At 36.6% G+C, this 23,690-nt stretch overlaps 2 protein-coding genes across 4 annotated transcripts; one reads left to right on the forward strand and one right to left on the reverse strand.

The window, feature by feature from the left end:
• The first annotated feature begins 3,487 nt into the window (after nucleotides 1-3,487).
• On the forward strand, nucleotides 3,488-12,249 carry LOC142555595 (uncharacterized). Of its 2 annotated transcripts, none has more exons than XM_075666542.1 (23): nucleotides 3,488-3,871; nucleotides 4,163-4,463; nucleotides 4,579-4,647; nucleotides 4,764-4,901; nucleotides 4,981-5,098; nucleotides 5,460-5,542; nucleotides 5,827-5,922; nucleotides 7,122-7,290; nucleotides 7,492-7,634; nucleotides 7,709-7,795; nucleotides 7,961-8,146; nucleotides 8,259-8,426; nucleotides 8,777-8,897; nucleotides 8,985-9,054; nucleotides 9,301-9,388; nucleotides 9,499-9,619; nucleotides 9,719-9,912; nucleotides 10,040-10,148; nucleotides 10,302-10,457; nucleotides 10,662-10,764; nucleotides 11,358-11,531; nucleotides 11,606-11,751; nucleotides 11,861-12,249. In XM_075666542.1, exons 1-23 carry the CDS (start codon nucleotides 3,669-3,671, stop codon nucleotides 12,052-12,054), a joined length of 3,237 nt encoding a protein of 1,078 aa, XP_075522657.1. In that variant the 5' UTR covers nucleotides 3,488-3,668; the 3' UTR covers nucleotides 12,055-12,249. The 2 variants fall into 2 exon arrangements, with proteins under 2 accessions (XP_075522657.1, XP_075522658.1); XM_075666543.1 differs by having other exon boundaries at nucleotides 3,723-3,871; nucleotides 4,117-4,463.
• Nucleotides 11,942-14,551, reverse strand: LOC142555596 (putative DNA-directed RNA polymerase III subunit rpc6). Of its 2 annotated transcripts, none has more exons than XM_075666545.1 (3): nucleotides 14,262-14,551; nucleotides 13,597-14,195; nucleotides 11,942-12,944 (listed from the first exon to the last, which is right to left on the reverse strand). In XM_075666545.1, exons 2-3 carry the CDS (start codon nucleotides 14,191-14,193, stop codon nucleotides 12,804-12,806), a joined length of 738 nt encoding a protein of 245 aa, XP_075522660.1. In that variant the 5' UTR covers nucleotides 14,194-14,195; nucleotides 14,262-14,551; the 3' UTR covers nucleotides 11,942-12,803. The 2 variants fall into 2 exon arrangements, with proteins under 2 accessions (XP_075522660.1, XP_075522661.1); XM_075666546.1 differs by having other exon boundaries at nucleotides 11,942-12,982.
• Between the last annotated feature and the right edge of the window lie 9,139 nt (nucleotides 14,552-23,690).

The following is a 23,690-nucleotide window of genomic DNA, read 5'->3' on the forward strand; positions in this document are numbered from 1 at the left end:
CGACAGCAATATCGTTAAACGAACAACATCAACGTGACGTCTCCCAACAACGACAGCCAACAACATCAACAATAATAAACAACAACAAATATAATATCAAATCACCCAATTCCGGTGATTTACCATCGTTCAACATAATAGTATTCATCAATACTAAACAATAATAACATATGCTCGTACGTCGACACGTACCTGATAATCGAGTATATAAATAATCTGGCTATTTCTTTGATCCCGAGGCTTGTGATGTATCTAAATAATTCAACAACAATTATCAGATCATTGTCACAGTATCAACATAATCATAACAGCCTCAATATATAACATCAAATAGCCCAACAACAATTAATTCAACAAAATATAAAACTCGATTATAAATTATTATCGCTCAGTAATTTAATATTCTGGTGTATTTAATTCACAATAATACCATCAAATACACCCTAATTAATTTAACATCAAATAATAGGCTATTTTACAACATCCGTCAAATTGCGAAAACTTTATATCAACGTGTAGCCTATACTTCGTAGACTCCGAATATACAATCAGAACTAATAACAACTGAGAAACAACTCTCCAATCTCAATCCAACGATTAAAAATCCCTAATTATAATAAATTAGGAATAATTCAAAATAACACCACTATAATCTTCTCTACTTCGTTAAAATCATACAATATTCAACAATCTTCAATTCCAGTATGATTTAACAATTTATCATATTTATTCCAGAAATCGACGAATTTCAAACATCACCAAAACTATAAAATTTATATCTCAAATCGAAGACCTCGTGTCAACGATCCCAGAACTGAAATCTGTTCGTCGATTGGATAAACCGATAAGTCACACGATCGAAAAGAAAATTGAAACTCTATTTCCCTCACCCTCACCTCACGCCTCTGCTCTTTCCTTGTTGAGATCGGTGGAATTCATTCGACTCATTGCATTTTTTTTTTATTATTATTTTTTTAATATTATATTATATTATATTAATAAAACAAAATAATATAATATAATATAATATATAATATTTAACATTTTAACACCGGTATATCTTTTTGGACCAGTCAAACGACCAAATTTTTCAAAACTCAAAACATGGAACTTCTACATCTTTGAGTTTTCTACGTTATATCCAAATTTCAAATCATTTGGACTTCATATGACCAAAACATGTCATATTCCACTCTTTAAAAATCCTTAATTATTTAGTAATATCATATTACTAAATCAACAAATTGTGATATTTTCTTCATGCATTACAAAAAATAATATACTTTTGCGACCTCATAGAATTTTGGAAATTTTATTTTCTATTTTAAAAATAAAAATTTGAGAATACTTCATATATCTTATCAAGGTCGAGCATATGGAAGTTTTTACGCTAATTATTTAACGAATAAGTCTCTTGTAAAATTATCTCACATATATATATTCTTAAGATAGTTCGACCAACTCGATAATTCCAAGGTTAATGGTTTTAGTTTCATATTAATGCCCGATTGTTACCTATCAGTTTTTAATTTATTATTCTTCAATGCTAGATAATGCACATATTTCATTTTAGCACTAGCCGCTTAAATGTTTGGCTGTATATTTAAAATATATATAATTTTATACTCCATATAAAAATAAACTTAGATTTTTTCTCACTTGTTTTCTTCATGTAGTCAATATCAGCTATTCTTCTATGTGTTATTTGTGTGTGTATTTTTCCCGGTGACGAAAAACTCGCAGCCACAATTCATCGAATGTGTGGGGAATAAACCCTTGAGCTTTTTAACATGATAACCTATAAATCGTGTCACTCGAGTAGATCCTTCGACAAGCCCCATACAATAAGTTTGACCGAGAAAGTGTTTAGAGGGATAATCAAACTAATGATAATTTGTTTTCACACTCACGTACTCCATAAAACTCACACCCCATCCAAGAATTATTATTTTTATTTTTGCTTCTACGTGTTTAATCTAGCACCTTAAATTTATATATTTATTGAAAATATATCTTATTTTGTTCCAAAAAATTACAATAGCTCATGTTAAAATATTACGTATCTATTAAATGTACAATTTCATCATATTCAATAGATAAATATCACGTTATCGATGCTCATGTAGGATTCACAATAAATATCCAAAAGATCACGGTCACAGTATAACAAATCCCCTAAAAACATGGTTTTTTTAATTCGGAGTTGGTCGATTGATTCGTCAGCGATGAAACGTACTTGCAATCACCTACTTTAAATAATTAAACAAATCAAATTTTCATTAAACATTAACTTATTAAACCATATAAGTGGTTTTCATTGCTCGTATTTTTCAAAACTCCTTGGCCTCATGTTGAAAACTTTCTTTAATATATTAAAAAATATATAAAAAAACATAAAAAAAATTAAATAAAATCAAAGCATATTCTGATACTACCTTTTGTTTCGATAATCAAAATTGTTTTTATAATCATTTAGTCGAACGGATGTTGACGTTGATATTGATGTTTATGGGATCTTTTATCAAAGCTGAAACCAATTAGAGAGATAATTTGATCAAGATTATGTTATATTGAATCCAACACACATATGTACATGTTTTTTGTTTCTAGTAATCAATAATTGATATACATCTTTAATTTAAAATTAAATATGATTAAAATAAAATAGAAGTTGGTATTCAAAATACTATTCTTGTGTGAGTAAGTCTCTTGTAAGACGGTCTCACGAATCTTTATCTGTGAGACGGGTCAACCCTACCGACATTCACAATAAAAAATAATACTCTTTGCATAGAAAGTAATATTTTTTCATGGATGACCCAAATAAGAGATCCGTCTCACAAAATACGACCCGTGAGACCCTCTCACACAAATTTTTGCCTTCTTGTTTACATACAAAAATACATGGTTTTTCAATAAAATCTAATTCATTCTTCAATTTATCTGATAAATCATATTTCAATAATTTAATCATCCGTCTCACGCAATAATATAACAACACGCATAAATATGAGATATCAAAATGATAAAACATTAAGTTGTAATTGGATTGAATAATTTATTTCAAAATTACAAAATCGATAAACTTAATTAATTTTAATTTTATTTTTGTGTGTATGAAATAGTAAGCGTTATGGTATAATCGTAAAATGAATTTATCAGTACTCTTATATTAAAAAAAATAATTAAAATCATCATATCATATTATAAATTTAAACAAAAATATTCTTATGAGGCATTTTTACGAGTTAATTTTTTTATATGATATCTCCAACTGGATCCAATTAATGAAAACATATTACTTTATAAGAATAAACATTGCGAGACTATTTCACTTAAGTACATACTCTAATTTAGATATAAAAACTCGTTTTAAAACTATTATTGACTTAAATATATTTTGTAAAAATTATTTAATAAAAAAATATTCCCTTGCGTTTGCGTCCAAAAGAGCACAGAGATCGCATACGAGTGCTTTCCACTTTTTTGTTTAGGACCCATCATCCTCCTTTCTTTCAGTCACCGAATTGTTCAAAATTATGAATTGCACCGCTGGATTGATCATCGATTGATTTTTTTACATGGACTGTTAATTTCCCTGTTCTGTCAGTTATTGGACAATTAAATTAACTATTCCTTTCTATTTATAAATATTTTTCTGAACCATAATGGAGAGGACACTATGTTGGAGTAGAGTGCTGGTTTTGTCGGATAGGCAGCGCCCCATTGGTTCATCTGTTTTAACTCGCGGTTATATTTCAAGAAATTTAAGTGGGTCACTAAGAAACCTCTGTTCTCTGCGTGGGTTTAGTTTAGAATCCCATTTTACTGTTACAGATGTTGCAGTATTGCATCTTTTTAGCTCAATCAGGTCAGTTCAATATGCCCCCTTTCCGCTTCCATTGCTTTTTAGAGTTTCTTTTACTTCAGCTATTTGTCATGGATGAATTCAAGAAAGAAAATGTGTGATTTATTGATGTTTATGGCTAATTCTTTGAGTGATTCAGTCTTGTTTTTTTTCGTCTCATTATGTACTGTTATTTTATAGATATGTAGAGTATTTGTTTTGCTGATTCTAGATTTACTTCTCTGTCTTGTTGTTGGTCCTTTATGAAGTTGCATGATCTGGGGAAGATTCTTGATGTGATTATTTGGCATATAGAAAGGAGAGACTTGAAAGGAGACTAATTCATCAAAGATCGTTTATTATATCCATGATGGCGGGATGTGAAGGGGAGTCATTGAATTCAAATGTGCGATCAGGTAAAATGATTTACGAACCAATTCTCGATGAAGGGGTGTTCCGATTCGATTGTTCAGTAGATGACAGAAATGCGGCATTTCCCAGCATTTCTTTTGAAATTCCTAAAGTTAGGGACACACCAGTCACGAGTGTTCATCAAGTTCCATCCTACATTCCCGCTTTTGAATGTGTAATGGGACAACAGATTGTCAGTATTGAGGTATAATCGAATATCTTCTGTCATCCACATCTTTGTGTAGAAAACTTGAATATTGCTGTTTGATGAGAGTACATTTTTTAGTTCGTTTATGGGATTCAATCTTGCTATAATTTAGTTCCCTCCAAACACCTCGTTCTATGGAACTGGAGAAGTTGGTGGGAAGCTAGAACGTACGGGGAAGAGGGTAAGCTTATTGATCCATTCAATTTATTAATCATTCGTGGTTACTTAAAGGACATATGTTATAATTTGGATGTCAATATCTATTTATTTACGTAAACTAATTTAAATGAGAGATAGATATTCACATGGAACACTGATGCATATGGCTATGGTCCCGAAACTACTTCCTTGTATCAATCACACCCCTGGGTTCTAGCAGTTCTTTCTAACGGAGAGGCGTTAGGGGTTCTCGCGGATACAACAAGACGCTGCGAGGTACTTTTGATTTTATGGCCATCTTGTGAAGTTTCTTGACCTTAGTAAAAAGTTGTTTCAATGATTATTTTTTGGGCAGATTGATTTGCAGAAGGAACTAAACATAAAGTTCATTTCTTCATCCTCCTATCCTGTCATCATGTTTGGTCCATTTGCTTCACCAACCGACGTTCTAGCATCTTTTTCACGAGCAATTGGTAATTTGCTATCCAGAGCTTGGTCTTAATGTATACTTCTATGTTTTGTCACACTGTACAATAAATCCTTTGCCACACCATGTCATTTTTTTGTGACATACGCTTTCTGAAATTTTTTTCCCTATATATTCATTTATATATGGAATTATTGTTGTGACAACTAGAAATATTTTTACCATTACCTCTTGTTTCTAAGCGTTTTTTCATTTAAGTATGCACTATAAAGCGTGTCTGCTGAGAAGTTGAAATTTCTTGTGAATGGGTCCTTCTGTTGTCGCGTAATATTTGCCACTTCTTTAGCAGTTCTTGCCTTCGTCACTGAATGCAATTGATGTTTGTTTGTTTGAAATTTTACCTGCAGGAACTGTATTTATGCCCCCAAAATGGTCCTTGGGCTATCATCAATGTCGTTGGAGCTATAATTCTGATAAACGAGTTCGCCAGGTTGACCATATATACATACACCTTGCCATTAATTATGTAGTTTATTATATCTGTTTTTGTTCATGCATCTGTTGTTTCCAAATTGAATAAATTTCCTATTATGGTATGCAAGTCCCAAATTAATCAAGCTCCAGTTTCCCAAGTCACATTTAATTTGTCTACATAGAAGTGTATGTAGTTTTTATGTAGACCTGCAAAAGTTTCTATTAGTCCGCATACTGGTGTTTCTCAGTGTTTTGGAATTTTTACTCGTCTTGGACTTTTGTTTTTTGTGCTCACTGCAGATAGCAAAGACGTTCAGAGAAAAAGGAATACCTTGTGACGTCATATGGATGGACATAGATTACATGGATGGTTTTCGTTGTTTCACTTTTGACCAGGCATGATTTTTCCTAGTACATTTTTATTGTTGTATGCAATTGATATTTACTTTTTGTCTTTCATATAAATGAAGCTGAAGAAAAATAGAGAATGAAGAATTTCTCTTGAATTCAGATATTGAAGTATGGCAGTATATAGACAAAGAATTTTACGTATCAACTCCTCTAAATGTGGAACAACTGCAACTTATCTTTAATAGTGACAATTATGGGATCAGAGTAACAATTGTGTAATTTGAATTTCTAAATTAGCTATACTTCCCCTCAAGCTGAGCAATAATTATGCGAAGCTTGGTGTTGAACGTGTTCCTCAGCCATGGGCGAACTACAGTACTAATTGTGGTTGACAACCACAAACAACATTATAGGTTCTTCAATAAAATATGCAACTCCTGTAACAATCTTCTATGCCACATGCCTTCACAAATGCCGTGTGTCGTTGCTCGAAATTATGCTTTCGAATTGTTTCTTCTACAACAGGTTGTATCTTACCACACCAGGTGACCAAAATCTCCCAAGCATATGTGCAATATCCAGATGTCTGATCTTTTATGTCATTTATTTGACCTGCCTAATTAGTCATGGAGTTGAGTAGGCCATACAACGAGAAGATTATTTATTATGTCCCATTTGTGAAACTTTGGATCTTCTTTTGCTGGTTACTCACACTTACCATTGAGGTATTCATCCCTTCCTTTTCCAGAATGAAGACCATTAGTGATTGGGAGCACTGCAAAAATAACCATGGCCATTTAATTTATGATCTGTTATGGCAAACGAGGTGTTATTGACGGCTCCTATACTGTTCGAGATGTCTTCCAATGACAAATAACTATTCTCAGCAGCCATGGAATTGTTTTAGTTGTAGATTATCCAAACCTGTCTCCGGCACCATGAATAATTTTAGTGAATGAGGAATTTCTCTAGCATTAAAACTGCAAAAATATATATAATTAATGCTACTAATCAACTCCCCCAAAAGTGGAACCACTGACAGCTAATGTTTAACAGCTATATAATGAAACATAAAAACAATTTGTATGATTTGAATTCTAAATTTTCTACAGACGCTTTAAGGTAAAGACCATAGATATTTCAGTGATTGATTGTCATGTGCTTCACTGCCACGTGCTTCTTGTTAGTCAATGTCTGTTTTGAGATTATTTATTCCTGTAAGCAATGGTAAATTGATTTCCCAGGAACGATTCCCGGATCCTAAGTCTCTGGTAGAAGATCTTCATCAATCTGGCTTCAAAGCTATATGGATGCTTGATCCAGGGATAAAAAATGAAAAGGGCTATTTTGTTTGTGACAGTGGTTCAGAAAGCGATATCTGGATTCAAGATGCTGACGGAAAACCTTTTGTTGGTATATGAACCTTAAACACCCTATGCATAAAATTATAAATAAAAAAAACTATGATCAAGAAGATTAGGAAACTAGTGATGATTCAAATGAAAGCTAGGAAACTTTGGTTTCTATAGCCTAGGGTACTTCTTTTTTTCATTTATATTTTTGCTTAGGCTTCTCTCGGTTCTTGTTATTTATCTGCGTTACTTCTACCTTTAGGGGAGGTGTGGCCAGGCCCTTGTGTCTTTCCCGATTTCACACAATTCAGAGCCCGTTCTTGGTGGGCCAATCTTGTTAAAGACTTTATTCCTAATGGCGTGGATGGCATATGGAATGATATGAATGAACCAGCTGTTTTCAAGGTGAGGTTTAGAGGTTTTCTGGAAGCACAAGATTTCCTGTTCCGTTGCATTTTACAGCCTTATTTTTGTAACAGAGTGCAACAAAGACAATGCCAGAGACCAATATTCATAGGGGAGATGCAGAACTTGGAGGTTGTCAGAGCCATTCATACTATCACAATGTAATACACTTTTTTATCACGCTATTCATATAATGAAGCAATTTAATATGAAAACTAGAACGATCTATATTTTTTGTTCACCTGAAGGTACTGATAAAGTTAATGAATTGCTATAAATTGGACCCCTTCTCACTTTCAGTCACTAATTTTACTTACTCGTCTCAGGTTTATGGTATGCTGATGGCTAGATCAACATACCAAGGTATGAAACTGGCAAATGAACGAAAACGTCCTTTTGTTCTTACACGAGCTGGATTTGTGGGCAGCCAAAGATATGCTGCAACATGGACAGGAGATAATATTTCTAATTGGGAGCATTTTCACATGAGCATCTCCATGGTTCTTCAATTGGTAAGTGGCAGGTTTTATGATACTGAACCTATTAGTCCTTAATTAAAAACATTGTTCTCCTCCATTTTATATACAAAATCAACTACTCTGATGAAAATGAGCTTGTGTCCAGGGTCTTAGCGGTCAACCACTCTCTGGGCCGGATATTGGTGGATTTGCTGGTAATGCAACACCAAAACTGTTCGGGAAGTGGATGGGAGTAGGGTCCATGTTTCCTTTTTGTCGCGGACATTCTGAAACTGGAACAGCTGATCACGAACCCTGGTCTTTTGGGGAAGAGGTTCGCCTTCTAGTTTGATTGGTTTATGCTATAATCTTTTTAAAAGATGTTGGGTCCACGGGGATGTATTCTTTAATTAGGGCAGCATTCAAGCGCGGTTAATACTGAACTATAGAAAATCGACATATTTAACCAAATTGATGTTCTTATATTCATATGAAATTAATTTTATCTACCTAAGCTGTTGCAAAATTATATATCTTCCCCATCATAGCATTTTTTCTTTCTATCTGCACTAGTATGTTTCAACGGTTAATAGCAAATCATGTAATTTTTATTGCTTCATGACATTATCGATTATATATAATTTTTTCCTGTTTTCTCGCTTTCTTATTTGCCATCTCTAATAGTGCGAAGAAGTTTGTCGACGGGCATTAAGGAGGCGATATCGATTTTTGCCGCACATTTATACACTGTTTTACATTGCCCATAGAAGGGGTATTCCAGTTGTGACTCCCGTATTTTTTGCTGGTGTGTTTTTATACATAAATTCGATTGAATTTGGATTATAATAGGTTCCCCATGTTTGGTAGGTGAAAACTTTTAAAATATTTGCAGATCCCAAAGATTTGGAGTTGAGAGAACAAGAAAATTCGTTTCTGTTGGGTCCACTTCTCATATATGCAAGGTTAATATCTCTTTCTTGGATATATAGCGTTAGATTTTTCAAGATTCAATATAGATCTGTATGTTAGTATCCCCTCTACAGAGTAGTTCACTAAAAAACTTGGTGTCACCTCCTATACTCATTTTTCTTCAGTATAAAGAATGGTAGAATGGGTAAACTTAGACTGTAGCCACTTATGTTAGTGGTCAATACAATGATATATATGAACAAAATATCAACTTTGAGAAATTGTTCTTCGTGTTGCAGCACTGGACAAGATCAGGAGTTATGTCAAATGCAGCACAAGTTGCCTAAAGGCATCTGGTTGAGTTTTGATTTTGAAGATTCTCATCCAGTAACTAATAGCTTTCAACTTCATCGAACTTTCCTATTCTGTTATTTAAAGTCTCTGTTAACCATGATCTGTGACCTTTTCCACATTTTCCCTACTCTTGGCTTACCTAGGATTTGCCTGCATTGTATCTAAAAGGTGGATCAATCATTCCTTTGGCTCCTCTTTATCAACATGTTGGTGAAGCTAATTATACCGACGATTTAACACTGCTGGTGGCTTTAGATGAATATGGTAATCTTTCTGATTATGCATTTTAGTAACACTGCAAAATATTTTATATAGTAAGTTACATTGATGAATCGCTTCTGTATTGGATTGAGTAAATTGCAGGTAACGCCGAAGGTTCTTTCTTTGAAGATGCTGGAGATGGATATGACTATGTTAATGGAGGATATCTTATGACAACATATGTTGCTGATCGTCAGTCTTCTGCAGTCACAGTGAAGATATTAAAGACTGAAGGTATATGGAAGCGACCAAACCGACGTTTACATGTGAAACTACTGCTTGGCAAATGTGCAATGGTACACAACTTCTTTTTCATGGAGTTGAACAGTGTGTAAATTTTTTTCTTGAGACGATGTATGTGCTCTTTATTTTAACAAGATCTTGGGATCCACTGATGATTTAATATATGGTCATGTCATACAGATTGATGCATGGGGTACAGATGGAGAGATTCTTGAAATCCCAATGCCTTCAAAAAGTGAAATATCAGAACTAATCTTAGCCAGCGAAAAGCAATTCCAAATTCGTATAGGTAACCCACTCTTCTAGACTTCTAGTATCTTTTTTACGTATTATTTTCTTTTAGTTATCATCTATTTTTTACATTATCTTATGTCCGGTGATTTCTAAAGCAAATGGTGTATTTTCTTTGAAAGATACAAACGAGTCTCACATTTTTTTGCAGAAAGTGAGAACCATATTCCGGACGTGGATAATGTTTCTGAGCACAAAGGAACAGAATTATCATTTACCCCTGTAGAAATGAAAAGCCGGGATTGGATTCTAAAAGTAGTACCATGGATTGGTGGTAGAATTGTTTCTATGGAGCATCTTCCCTCAGGTTATTCTTAATATGAACTCTTATATTGTTAGGCTTATATAGAGTTTCTTTGATTGCAGTTTTTGTGTTGGAATTCAACTATTTTTTCAACATTTTGTGGAACATAATGCTTTTTCCTGTTGTCTATGTAAATTTTAAATTGTTTACTTGAATGTGAATGATGTTCCTGTTTCATAATTACCTGTTTTTTCCTGTATGTGACAGAAACTCAATGGCTTCATGGTCAAGTTGGTGCTGGTGGCTATGAAGAGTATAGTGGTGTGGAATTCCGGTCTGCAGGGTGCTTGGAGGAGTATTCTGTCATTGAGTAAGCATATTAATCGCTAAATAATTACTTTATCATTGTTGCGGTATTGATTTTTTGGTGCGAACGAGTCGATCTCAGTCAATCTTGTGAAAATTTCAGTCTCGAGCAGATAGACACGTGAACTTAGTTTGGGATCACAATTTTTGTTCCGCGAACATGTTCATGAGCTCATATACAAGTTTGGTTTGCTAGTCCTAGGTCATGAGTTTTTGAGTAACTGAAATAGTCCGAGCTGGATAAACCTTAAGATTATTGAGTTTGTGCCAAGCTGGTATGACAGGCTTATGAGCTGGCTTGACACAATCTAAACCCCTTCCTAGAATCCTAGCTATCCATTTGGGAGTGATAAAGTGGCAACTTAGTTCCAACCAACTCTACATGTAAATTAATACCATTCACATTCTAGCATGTCTGCTGTCATCTAGGATGATCTCACTCAAGTTTACTCATGTCCACCAATTCATTATAAAGAACGAGTGAAATATACTTTTAGGCAATGGGGGACTTTCAGAAACCCACAAGTATAAAAGATAAAATGTGCGATTTTTCAGGACTGCATACTTAACATTTACTGCCACCTTTTGCTCGTGCAGAAAGAGCCTGGAGCAGGGAGGAGAAAAGGAGTTGCTGAAATTAGAGGGTGATATTGGAGGTGGATTGATTCTCGAGAGGGAGATATATCTCACGAAAGACGACCCAAAAGTTCTCAGAATTGATTCTGGCATCATTGCTCGTGAAGTTGGTGCTGGTTCTGGTGGATTCTCAAGGTTAACCGATGAAATACATTTTCACTATCAATTTTTATTTTCTTTAGACTGAACACCGTCTCATCAAATTTCAGGCTTGTGTGCTTACGAGTGCACCCTACATTCAACTTGTTACACCCTACAGAATCATATATATCATTTACTTCCATTGATGGGTCCAAACTCGAGGTCTGGCCTGAATCTAGCGAACGGTTTTTTGAAGGGAGTCTTCGGCCAAATGGTAACTTGCCTGCTTTTTTCTAGATCGTTGAATAATACGTATTGTTTAACCTTCATGCAGATCAAATTTTAGCGGTTTCCCTTCTTAAAAATATGAGTTCTCTTTGCAGGTGAATGGATGCTTGTTGATAAAAATCTTGGCTTATGTCTAGTGAACCGGTTCAATATCAGTCAGGTTTATAAATGTCTCATTCATTGGGGCACAGGGACTGTAAATTTAGAGTTATGGTCAGAAGACAGGCCCGTTTCAAAGGAATCCCCGCTTCAAGTATTTCATGAATACGAGGTACGAGGAGTATCGTAATTGTCTAAAGGTGAGATTCATTACAAATAAAGATGGAATGTGCCAGTAAGCTGGAGTATATTGATCTGCAGATGTATGTTTTATTGCAATTCTCATTTGGTTATGAGTCGATTACCGGTTTGTGATGCTGTGAAACATTGAGTTAAATAACTAAAAGAATAAAATGAAATGAAATCTACAAGCATATCGTGCTTCTTCAAGTTGTCCACAACATTTAAAGTTGATTCATTTTCTTGATAAATTTCAAAATACCGTGACAAAACAATACAATTAACTATAGAAAATCACAAACATATCCATCATAATCACTTAAACTTTTGTCACGACATCCATTTGCCATCACACCCACTTTCCTGTTCCCACGTATATTTCTTGAATCAAAGTTTCCACTACGAAAGTGCACGAACTAAACTTCACAAGTAGTAAAACTGCAGCCTGACTTGGTTTCTAGATTCATAATGAGTGATACGGACTCATTCAACCATGCTTCCAACACCTCAAAAGGGCCGTCTCCCATAATCCCACTTCTTCTCGTGGTGGCACTTGGCCTTCTCCTCCGGGGCAACTCCTCCGCGATCAATCTCAACCTCCCATTAGTCTCCGACTCAGAAAATGCAATCTTTCCGTGTGTGGTGTTTATACCTGTTGTGTTACTGCTCGCATTTTATTCAATCAGTCATTCAATTATATTACCTCTCGTGCTAGTACTCATACTATCACAACAATGCTTCTTGGACCTCATGTCTTGATTAAGCCTTATTTAAATTGGAAAGGTGAAGAGCTTGGATGGGGGCATGTTTGCTGGTTTTCTTCTTCTTTTTGCTCCATTGGGTGGTATCCGACGAGTCAAGGCAATCGGGTGCTTTGGTGTTGGCTATAATGGTGGGTGTCTACATTCATTTTACCAATTAATTGAGGGCTCCTCAAACTCGTAAAAATTACATAAACACCGGCTGAAATTTAACTTATCTTGATAGTCAGACAGCCGATATTCTTACGAGTCATGTATATATTTTGAACAGTCTGCTGTACTTGTAATGTTGAAACCCTCACAATAACAAGCTTAAAAGTAAGGCTTATAGCTGATAATTTATAGTTCATCTAGCACCAAAATGATACGTCATTGAGAAATCGCAAAAGGTGTCCCAAGTTTGGGATTCGGGTTGAGATCTAACGAATTTCTTCACCAGCTAAAAACTAAAATAGAAACCATTTTGTCTATTGAAATCCATCAAATTCGTCCCATCTGAAAATTCCTATTTATGTCATAGAGTCAGTGTGTAACTAGCTTGCTATTTACAGTGCTTCAAATCCAGATTAATCCCTCAAGTTTGGAATAAAACGCTTTTGATTCATCATACTCAAGAAACTGCAAAGGGCTCAAAGCACAATTTTCTTTTAGACAATAACATTAAAGATTCAAAATTCAATGTCTAACCATTGATTGTAATAAACACAATTACTTGGAGAAATTAAGCCATCGGATGTACACAGATTAATTCGGGGACAAGCACCACAAGGAATTGAAGCAAACACACCTACCTTGGAGCCTTTGACCACCCCGGCACCACTTGCAACTCGGTAGCAGATTGTTCCTATAGGAATCGAATGATAATCCGCCAATCCAGTGCTCTTCACTTCTATAATCTCATCATCCAAAACCATGGAATTCAGTATCTCTGCAACTTGTTGAGCAGATATTTCGAAATTCAACACTCCCTTCTTCTTCAATTCATTGTGCACCCCTTGTAACGTGGCAACCCTCTGAGCCCGCATGTACCTTAGGCACAGTTCTTGGAGTATTTTAATAAGTTCTTTGTCGAGGTTCCCATCTACGTACCACTCGCCTCCACTTATCTCCTTCGAAGGCTCGAACTCAACCGCCATGTAGTGTTTCTTCCCCTTGTTCTGAATGTTGACCACCTCTTTTACCAAGTTCTTAGCTGTCAACGACTTGAGTGATTTGTTTACTACATGATCAGTTAGCTTGGTATCTACTTTGATGTCTCTTACCCATATACCCGAATCTTTTTTGCTTTTGATTGAATTGAGAATGGCCCGTTCAGCATCGACCAGGCCCGGGGGATCTGTTTCAGGCCTTTTCCGCTTAAGGGCAGCAGCTCCAAGGGATCGATTCATTTCTATAACAGTGAAGAATGATAATTAACTAGAGAAGAATAAATACAGAATAGAAAAAATCCGCTTACTGTCTCCGCCGTTGCTTCCGGATTGCCTATCCGCCGCCGTGCCGCAGCCCAGCCGCTGTTTTGAAGAAGGGGAGAACTAAGGTTCTGGACAATATCAGGGAGAAGAAAGAACACAAGGGCAAAACCATGAAGGCCCAAGCCCAAGTAAATGAGTTAGTCCACTAATCCAGTAGCCCATTTAGAAACTTTTAATTGACCCAATCCGACTTCGTGAATCAATAAGCCTAGACAAAACAGCGGCGGAAGGGTCTGACGCTGTTCCATATATAAATAATTATGTCCAAACTTGTTATTAAAGACAAAAACTTGTGTGAGACAGTCTCACATGTCGTATTTTGTGAGATGAATATCTTATTTGGATCATCCATGAAACTTATTACTTTTTATGCTAAGAGTATTGCTTTTTATTGCGAATATCGGTAGGGTTGACCCGTCTCACAGATAAAGATTCGTGAGACCGTCTCACAAGAGACCGAGTCATCATTCAAAGCTTTTATAATTAGATAAATCTATTCTATTTTATTAAAGTTGAGGACATGATATTAATCACTTAGGAAGGACACCGACTTTTTTTTCAAACTTTACCCTTATATGATACTAATATTATAATTTTGTTTTTTGTTTTGTTTTTTTAAATTTCAACACACATTTTTTTATTTTTTTTATTTCAACAATTCAAATATCAATTTAGTCACTCCATAATTTGTCAAATTTCACTTTAATCGATCGATAATGATAAAAAGACTGTACACACGCGCATCGCGTGTACAAGATAACTAGTTGTCATTAAATCTACAAATCCAAACTTGGGTTTGAACGCACTCTCTGTTTCACAACAAGTTTTTTCACACATGAAAATTAGTATAAAACATCAAAATATATTACTAATAAATATTATTTGAGTACCACTGTTTCAAATCTGATAAAAAAATAATTCTGATATAAAATTATAATAATATTATTAATATCAACATTTACTATACATGTTTAGATGCTAATTCAAAAAACTTTAGTTACAAAAATATTAAATCAATATACTGATTTATATATTTATGATATTAATTGACTCAAATAAGATTCAAATCATGATTTACACTTTCAGTATCAAAGAAATGAAATGTAAAATACATGTATGTCAAATATTTTTGTACGAGTAACACCTGTTTTTGTATAAAATTTAAAATAATTAATACTAAAAAATCATATTTATATCATATATATTAAATTATTTGTACTTAATTTTCACATCAGTTGTAAGGACCGTATATCATATTATCGTAAATCCTATGTGATTATCGATAATTCATGAATTTGATATGTGATTATGTATTTGATGTATATCATGACAATGAAATTGAGAAAATGAATATTGAATATGAATTGACGTTGTAAGAGCTCGAGTGGAGAAGCCGGACGCCAATATAGTACAAATCTCAATATTTGTACAGAACATGTGGCGCCCGGGCGGTCGGGTATATGGCAATTGTGTTCGGGCAGAACACTTCGCGCCCGAGCGGTAGTTTGCGACCGCCCGAGCGCGATGCAAGTGGGTTTGGGCAGAACATGCCGCGCCCGAGCGGTAATTTGTGACCGCCCGAGCGCGGTACAAGCAAATTCGGAGGCAGAGTGTCTCGCACTCGGGCGCGAGAATTCTACCGCCCGAGCGCGGTATCGGTGGAGATAAGAATGAGTTCATTTCTTCTCTTTCCTTCATTGTTTATTCGATAACTTCGAGAGAGCAAACGAGATTTCGATTTTCTTTCGTCCGAATCGACTTCGAAACGCTGTCTAAACGCGAAACCAAATATATATTCGGAATCGTCGCGTAGAGGGCGTCTGACTGAGGTAATTTTCTTCTGGTTCCAGCAGCTTGAAATATCAAAGTGCTGGAATAGCATGTATTTGAAGTTGAATTTCCTATATGTAGTAGAATAACCGACAATAAACTCATATTCGAAGTCGAAATTGAATTATGATATGATTATGATTTGATATGAATTTTTGAAGTTTCAAAAGATATTTGAAACTCATATTAATGATTTTGGATTATGTTATTGATTGAAATGAGTATGTTATTGATGTAGATAGAATGTTATATCAATATCTTCAGACTACATCAACTGGAAACGAAGAATTGAGGTATGTTGCGACCGGGTAACATACGACAGGTATCTGTATTATATGATATATGTTGGAATGATTTGATTGATTGGAATGAGAATACATGTCTATATGCCTTATTTGTTGAGTTTATGTGGCATACATGACATTGAGATTTGGATATCGATGTATAAAATAAATGTTTTGTTAACACACATCGGTTGATGCATACATCGATACATGACATGCACGTTGAGCTATGATCCTTGGATACCCGAATATGATTTGATTGGATTCTGGGGTTTGTGAACACAATGCTATGTTTGGTATTATATGACCCTTAAAACATAGACATTTGTGGCCCCGATGATTGACATGAGATTTGGGATTTGATGGCGCTTCGTCGACGCTATCATACGAGTATCCCTTATTGAGGCCGGTGTGCCAGCTCGAGCATTGATTTGATAGCGATTCGTTTGATTCTGACATGTGTTCAGTGGATGGGCATTTGACCTGATACCTCCACGACATACATGCATTGCATACCATATATCATTGTTTAGATACTTGTGATATATATGATGGTTGTTCCATACGGAGCTTTGCTCACCCCCAAGGGGGGCTGTTGTTGTCTTTGTGTGTGGACAATGGCAGGTACTCCAGGATATCAGGAGACCGGAGAGGGTACTTCTGGAGGGAGTCACAGTTTGAGTTGAGGTTTATATTTTGTTCCCAGTATATATGTATATGTATTTATATACCGGGGCATGTCTTGAGGATAGGAGTTGTTTGTATATGATTGGTTTTTATTAAGTGTGAGCATGTTTATGATATGAGATTAAATACTATATTTAGTATTCAAATAAAATGATTTGGGCTCATTGTAAAGAAAATTTTAAACCCGTTTTCCGCTGTAATTAGTTAACCCTAATCAAAGTGCATTGTAATAACGATTAGGAGCTAAGGGCCCCACACTAGATGGTATCAGAGCATAGCTGGGAATGCTCGATTGAGTGTTGTGTACACTTGAATAGGCACAAATGAATTGTGCGCATGTGTTTGATTTATTTGTATTACTTGCTCTTACTTGATTTGATTTGAGTAAGTATCTGATGAGATTGATGATATGAGATGATGGTATTGTGAAATTGATATTGAATTGTGATATTCATCTTTTGATTTGTAGATGGATCCCACAAATGAAACTGCGAGTAACACAATCCTCCTCTCATGAGCTAGCTTTTGAGGTGGAGTTAGGTGGATTCATATCATTTGGTATCAGAGCTTTTGGTTTTTGATTCAAGTAAGCGTATCCATTCAATTCTTCGTAGGATTTTCAATACCGATTTTTACGTATTTGTTGAATCTACAAAAAAAAATCGCGATTATTGTTCATCCGCCCGAATTAATGTTTATCGGAAGTACTGTTCATCTGCCGAGTTACTGTTCAACGTATCGGATTTACTATTCATCGTTTCGGAATTACTGTTCACGGCTGAAGTTACTGTTTATGTGTGAATTACTGTTCATCGGAATTACTGTTCACGACTGAAGTTAATGTTCACGTTATTGTTCATCGCGATTCTACTGTAGCGTACTGTTTACCCAAAAAAAAAAGGGTGCAATATGCTTGATAGTCAATTTCAGTCATTGTTGGTAGAATTTGGGAAAAGAATGGAGGAAGAATTCAAACATTTGCGTGAAAGGTATGGGCGAGTGGATGAGAGTGGAAGGATGATTAAAGAGGAGAGAAGCACGGCGACACCAGCGAGGAGTTCAAAACGTGGATATCAAGGTACATCGCAATTCTCACATAATTGTATTTCTGATATTCGATGTTTATGGTGTCTAGAGGTAGGACATGATTTTCATCATTGTCCAAATGAGGATGTGAAGGTAGTGGATTCCACTTCCAACCTTGACGCCAAACGCCACAAGAACGAATCTTGATAAGTTTGATTTTTGAATGAACTCAAAGCAAAGGCTTTGAAAAAGCTTGAGAGAAAAACTCTAAACTTTGATAAAAATATCAATGATAATCTGAATTGTCTCCAAATTTCGTCCAACATGTTTTTATAAAACAAAAGATATCAAAAATCTAGTCTCCAAAATAATTAAAACTCTAGAAAGGAAAATATTCTCGCTCAGCCGTCTTAGACACGGACCCCGTGTAGCCCTCCGTGTACGGGTCCGTGTACTCTCGGGAATTCACTTCAGCTGGAAACAAGAGGCACGGACCCCGTGTCCACCTCCGTGTACGGGTCCATGTAGGCTCGGCTGTTCACAAAGATGCCTGAAAATTGTTCCTTTGGCCTCCAACGCGCTAAGTCGCAAGCTTCCAATTCATCCTCTACTTGATTGTGATGCAACGCGAACCCTTCGATCCTTTTTTCCAAGCTTTCATTGGTTGAATGAAGGGCAACATTCAACATCTTTAAGCGTACTCTCGGGATCTGTTTTTGGAACACATAGTGGCTGGCTAGATTCATATCAGATATTGAGCATTTGTTTAATATTGTTGAGTATTCCAAGGCTCGGAGACTGAAACTTGCTTTGTATCAGTTGAAGGACCGAGCTAAATCTTGGTGGGAAGCCGCTGAGATTGGATTGAAAGAGGCCGGGATTGAAGTCACATGGGATGTATTCAAGTCCCAGTTTCTGGAGCAGTATTCCCCTCCATCCTATTATACTGCTCAGGAGAATGAATTTAATAATCTGCAGCAGGGAACGATGACTGTTGCAGAATATGCTTCGAAGTTTTCTACTCTGTTGAAGTATGCACCTCACGTAGCTGGGAATGCGAAGGCAAAATATAACAGGTTTGTGAATGAATTGCATCCTGCTATATATACTTATGTTGTTTCTGGATTGCCTACCAGCTACGCAGAGGCAGTTGAACGAGCTAAGGCAGCCGAGGCTGGACTTAGGCGAGGAGGTCCACAGTATACTCCTCCACCTCCAGTGTCAGGCTAGCAGCCTACTTTGCGGCCGAGAGGTAAGAAGTTTAAGAAGACTGGTTCTGTTTCTTCGTCTTCTTCGAGTTCGAGTGGATCACAGAGAGGGAGTCCTATGATTGCTCCTTACTATAGCCATTGTGGGGGTAAACATACTATCGAGCAGTGTCGAGGTATGTTTGATACTTGTTATCAGTGTGGGCAGGAAGGTCATTTCTCTCGAGTATGTCCGAACAGGGGTACGACTTCTTCCCAACCCCAGCCAGGATTTAGAGGTGGCCCCAGTATGATGAGACTTACTGTTCCTGCTCCATCCTTTCAGCAGTCGAGTGTCCCACGATATCGAGGACCGGGTGGTCAGAGTGCCCAAGTTCCTCCTCAAGTGAGAATGTACGCCATGACCGAGGATCAGGAGAGAGAAGCTCCTGGTGGAGTGATTGCAGGTATTTGCATGATTTGCGATTATCCTGCACGTGTTTTATTTGATAAAAGAGCATCTCATTCATTCATATCTCTTGCATTTGTTGCATCTCACGATATTGAGTGTACCCCGTTGTATGATACTTTGTCGATATCCACGCCAGCAGGGAAGATTATTTTGTTTGAGAACGTTGTGCATAATTGTGTATTGATATATGAGGATAATGTGGTATTTCTGAATTTGATTGTCCTCCTAATACACGACTTTGATTGTATTGTTGACATGGATATCTTGATGGCAAATCGAGCTACTGTTGATTGTTGTCATGGAGTGGTTCGATTTAGACCGATTGATGGACTCAAGTGGAATTTTTATGGCAAGGGTTCCCAAGCTAAAATTCCATTGGTATTTTCCTTGGAAATGTCTCGACTTTTGACTAGCGGAGATGAGGGTTATCTTATCTATGCTATTGATGTCTCTAAAAAAGAACCTTCTTTATCTGAGATTCCTGTTGCGAAAGAATTCCTGGATGTATTTCCCGATGAGATTCCTGATTTTTCTCCTCATTGAGAAGTTGAGTTTAGTATTGATCTTGTACCGGGAATTGCGCCTATTTCTAAAGCTCCTTATCGCATGACACCTCTGGAATTGAAAGAACAATTACATGATCTTCTCGATAAGGGATATATTCGACCGAGTGTATCATCTTGGGGAGCTCCAGTTTTATTCGTTCGAAAGAAAGATGGTACTATGCGAATGTGTATCGATTATAGGCAACTGAATCGGGATACTGTGAAAAACAAGTACCCACTTCCTCGTATTGATGACTTATTTGATCAGCTTCAGGGTACTTCTGTTTACTCGAAGATTGATCTTCGTTCTGGGTATCATCAAGTACGAGTTCGAGACGAAGATGTGCCCAAAACTGCTTTTCGTACGAGGTATGACCATTATGAGTTTTTGGTTATGTCTTTTGGTCTCACGAATGCTCCTGCTATTTTTATGGATCTAATGAATCGTGTCTTCCGAGATTATCTTAACCGATTCGTTATTGTATTTATTGATGATATTCTGGTGTATTCGAAATCGAAAAAGGAGCATGCTGAATATTTGAGACTGGTGCTTCAAATTCTTCGTACTAGTCACTTATATGCTAAATTGTCCAAATGTGAATTTTGGATGGACAAAGTTGTATTCTTAGGCCACATCATTTCGAGACATGGCATATCTGTTGATCCTGCGAAGGTCGAAGCTGTATTGAATTGGCCAAGACCTACGAATGTTCCAGAGATCCGTAGCTTCATGGGTTTGGCTAGATATTATCGTCGTTTTATTGAAGGATTTTCGAAAATAGCTAAACCTATTACTCAACTGACACATAAGAATCAGCGATTCATTTGGTCAGATGAATGTGAAGCTAGTTTTCTTGAATTGAAGACGAGATTGACCACAACACCTGTGCTTACTATTCCCTCAGGTACCGGAGGATTTGTAGTGTGTACAGATGCGTCTGGTAAAGGTTTGGGCTGTGTTCTGATGCAACATGGCAAAGTGATTGCTTATGCGTCTCGTCAATTGAAATCTCATGAAACATGTTATCCGGTTCATGATCTCGAATTGGCCGCCATTATGTTTGCTCTGAAGATTTGGCGCCATTATTTTTACGGAGAAAAGTTTGTTATCTATTCGGACCATAAGAGTCTGAAATATCTCTTTTCTCAATCTGATTTGAATATGAGGCAACGCAGGTGGATGGATCTCCTGAAGGATTTTGATTGTGAGATTCAATATCACCGTGGATCGGTGAATGTTACTGCAGATGCCCTTAGTCGGAAAGTTTATGATTCTGTTTTAGCCTCTGTTTGTGTCGCCAAGGTACATGAGGATATATGTACTTCTGGTTGGACTTTTCACTCGAATTGGAATTCTGTCACTGTCTCAGCATTGCAAATTGAGCCGAACTTGATATCGAAAATATGAAAGGCCCAACGAAACGATGCTCAGTTCCAAAAGTCGAAAGAACTTGTATCTGCTGGACATCAGTCTGGATTTCAAATTTCTTCTGATGGTTCTTTACGACTTAATGGTCGGTTGGTAGTTCTTGATGATTCTGAATTGAAATCTGCCCTTCTTCGAGAAGCACATTGTAACAAATACAGTATTCACCCTGGAGGTCGAAAGATGTATTTGACATTAAGACCTCAATTCTGGTGGAAACGTATGAAGAAGGACATTGCCGAGTTTATTTCGAAATGTCTTGTCTGCCAACAAGTGAAAGCCGAGAGAATGAAACCTGGAGGATTACTCCATAGTCTTGAAATCCCGAAATGAAATTGGGAACATATTGCTATGGATTTTGTGACTCATTTACCTCGTTCGCCCAAGGGTTGTGATGCTATTTGGGTCATTATTGATCGGATTTCAAAATCTGCACATTTTATTCCGTATGAACGTACTTATCCTTATAAGAGAATGACCCGTTTATACATTGAGAATATTGTGAGACTGCATGGTGTGCCAGTCTCAATTGTATCTGATCGTGATCCCAGGTTTGCTTCTAAATTCTGGGGTAGTTTTCAAGAAGCGATGGGTACGCGTTTGGCTATGAGTACTGCTTATCATCCTCAAACTGATGGCCAGACCGAGCGTACGATTCAAACATTAGAGGATATGTTACGTGCGATTGTGATGGATTTCAGAATGGGATGGCAAGATGCCTTACCATTGGTTGAATTTTCTTATAATAATAGCTTTCAGACGAGTATCGGTATGACACCGTTTGAAGCTCTACATGGGAGACGATGTAGATCACCATTATTCTGGGATGAAATTGGTGAGAGACAATTGACTGGACCTGAAATGATACAGGAAATGAACGATAAGGTTCAGTTGATTCGGCAGCGGATGAAAGCTGCTCAGGATCGTCAAACGAGTTATGCGAACAAACGAAGACGACCCTTGGAATTCCAGAAAGGTGACAAAGTATTTTTGAAAATATCTCCCTTTAGAGGCACTGTTCGATTTGGCATGCGAGGGAAGTTATCTCCTCGTTATGTTGGGCCATACGAGATTCTTGATCGAGTTGGTGATCTTGCGTATCGATTGGCATTGCCACCAGCTCTATCTACTATTCATGATGTGTTTCATGTTTCTATGTTAAGGAAACATGAACCAGATCCATCGCATGTGCTTGCACCTGATGAGGTTGAACTGGATCCTTCTCTTTCCTATGTTGAACAACCTGTTCGCATTATGGATCGAAAGGAAAAGATATTGCGTAACAAATCGATCCTTTTGGTTCGAGTACAATGGACACAGCATGGTGTGGAAGAGTCGACGTGGGAGTTGGAAAGCAAAATGCGAGATTCATATCCGCATTTATTTGATGCTAGTCCATCTGTTCCATTGTATTCGATGTATACTGATCCGTTTACTGATTTTAGTTTTGATATGTACTATAACTGGTAACATATATATGTTTGCCAATGTTATGTATATAGAGATGTTTGAGATTTCGAGAACGAAATCTTTTAAGTGGGGGAGAAAATATGTCATGTATAAAATAAATGTTTTGTTAACACACATCGGTTGATGCATACATCGATACATGACATGCACGTTGAGCTATGATCCTTGGATACCCGGATATGATTTGATTGGATTCTGAGGTTTGTGAACACAATGCTATGTTTGGTATTATATGACCCTTAAAGACATAGACATTTGTGGCCCCGATGATTGGTTATGAGATTTGGGATTTGATGGCGCTTTGTCGACGCTATCATACGAGTATCCCTTATTGAGGCCGGTGTGCCAGCTCGAGCATTGATTTGATAGCGATTCGTTTGATTCTGACATGTGTTCAGTGGATGGGCATTTGACCTGATACCTCCACGACATACATGCATTGCATACCATATATCATTGTTTAGATATCTGTGGTATATATGATTG

This window comes from Primulina tabacum, chromosome 9, assembly GCF_025594145.1.
Source record: "Primulina tabacum isolate GXHZ01 chromosome 9, ASM2559414v2, whole genome shotgun sequence".
In the NCBI taxonomy this organism is placed as follows: Eukaryota; Viridiplantae; Streptophyta; class Magnoliopsida; order Lamiales; family Gesneriaceae; genus Primulina; species Primulina tabacum.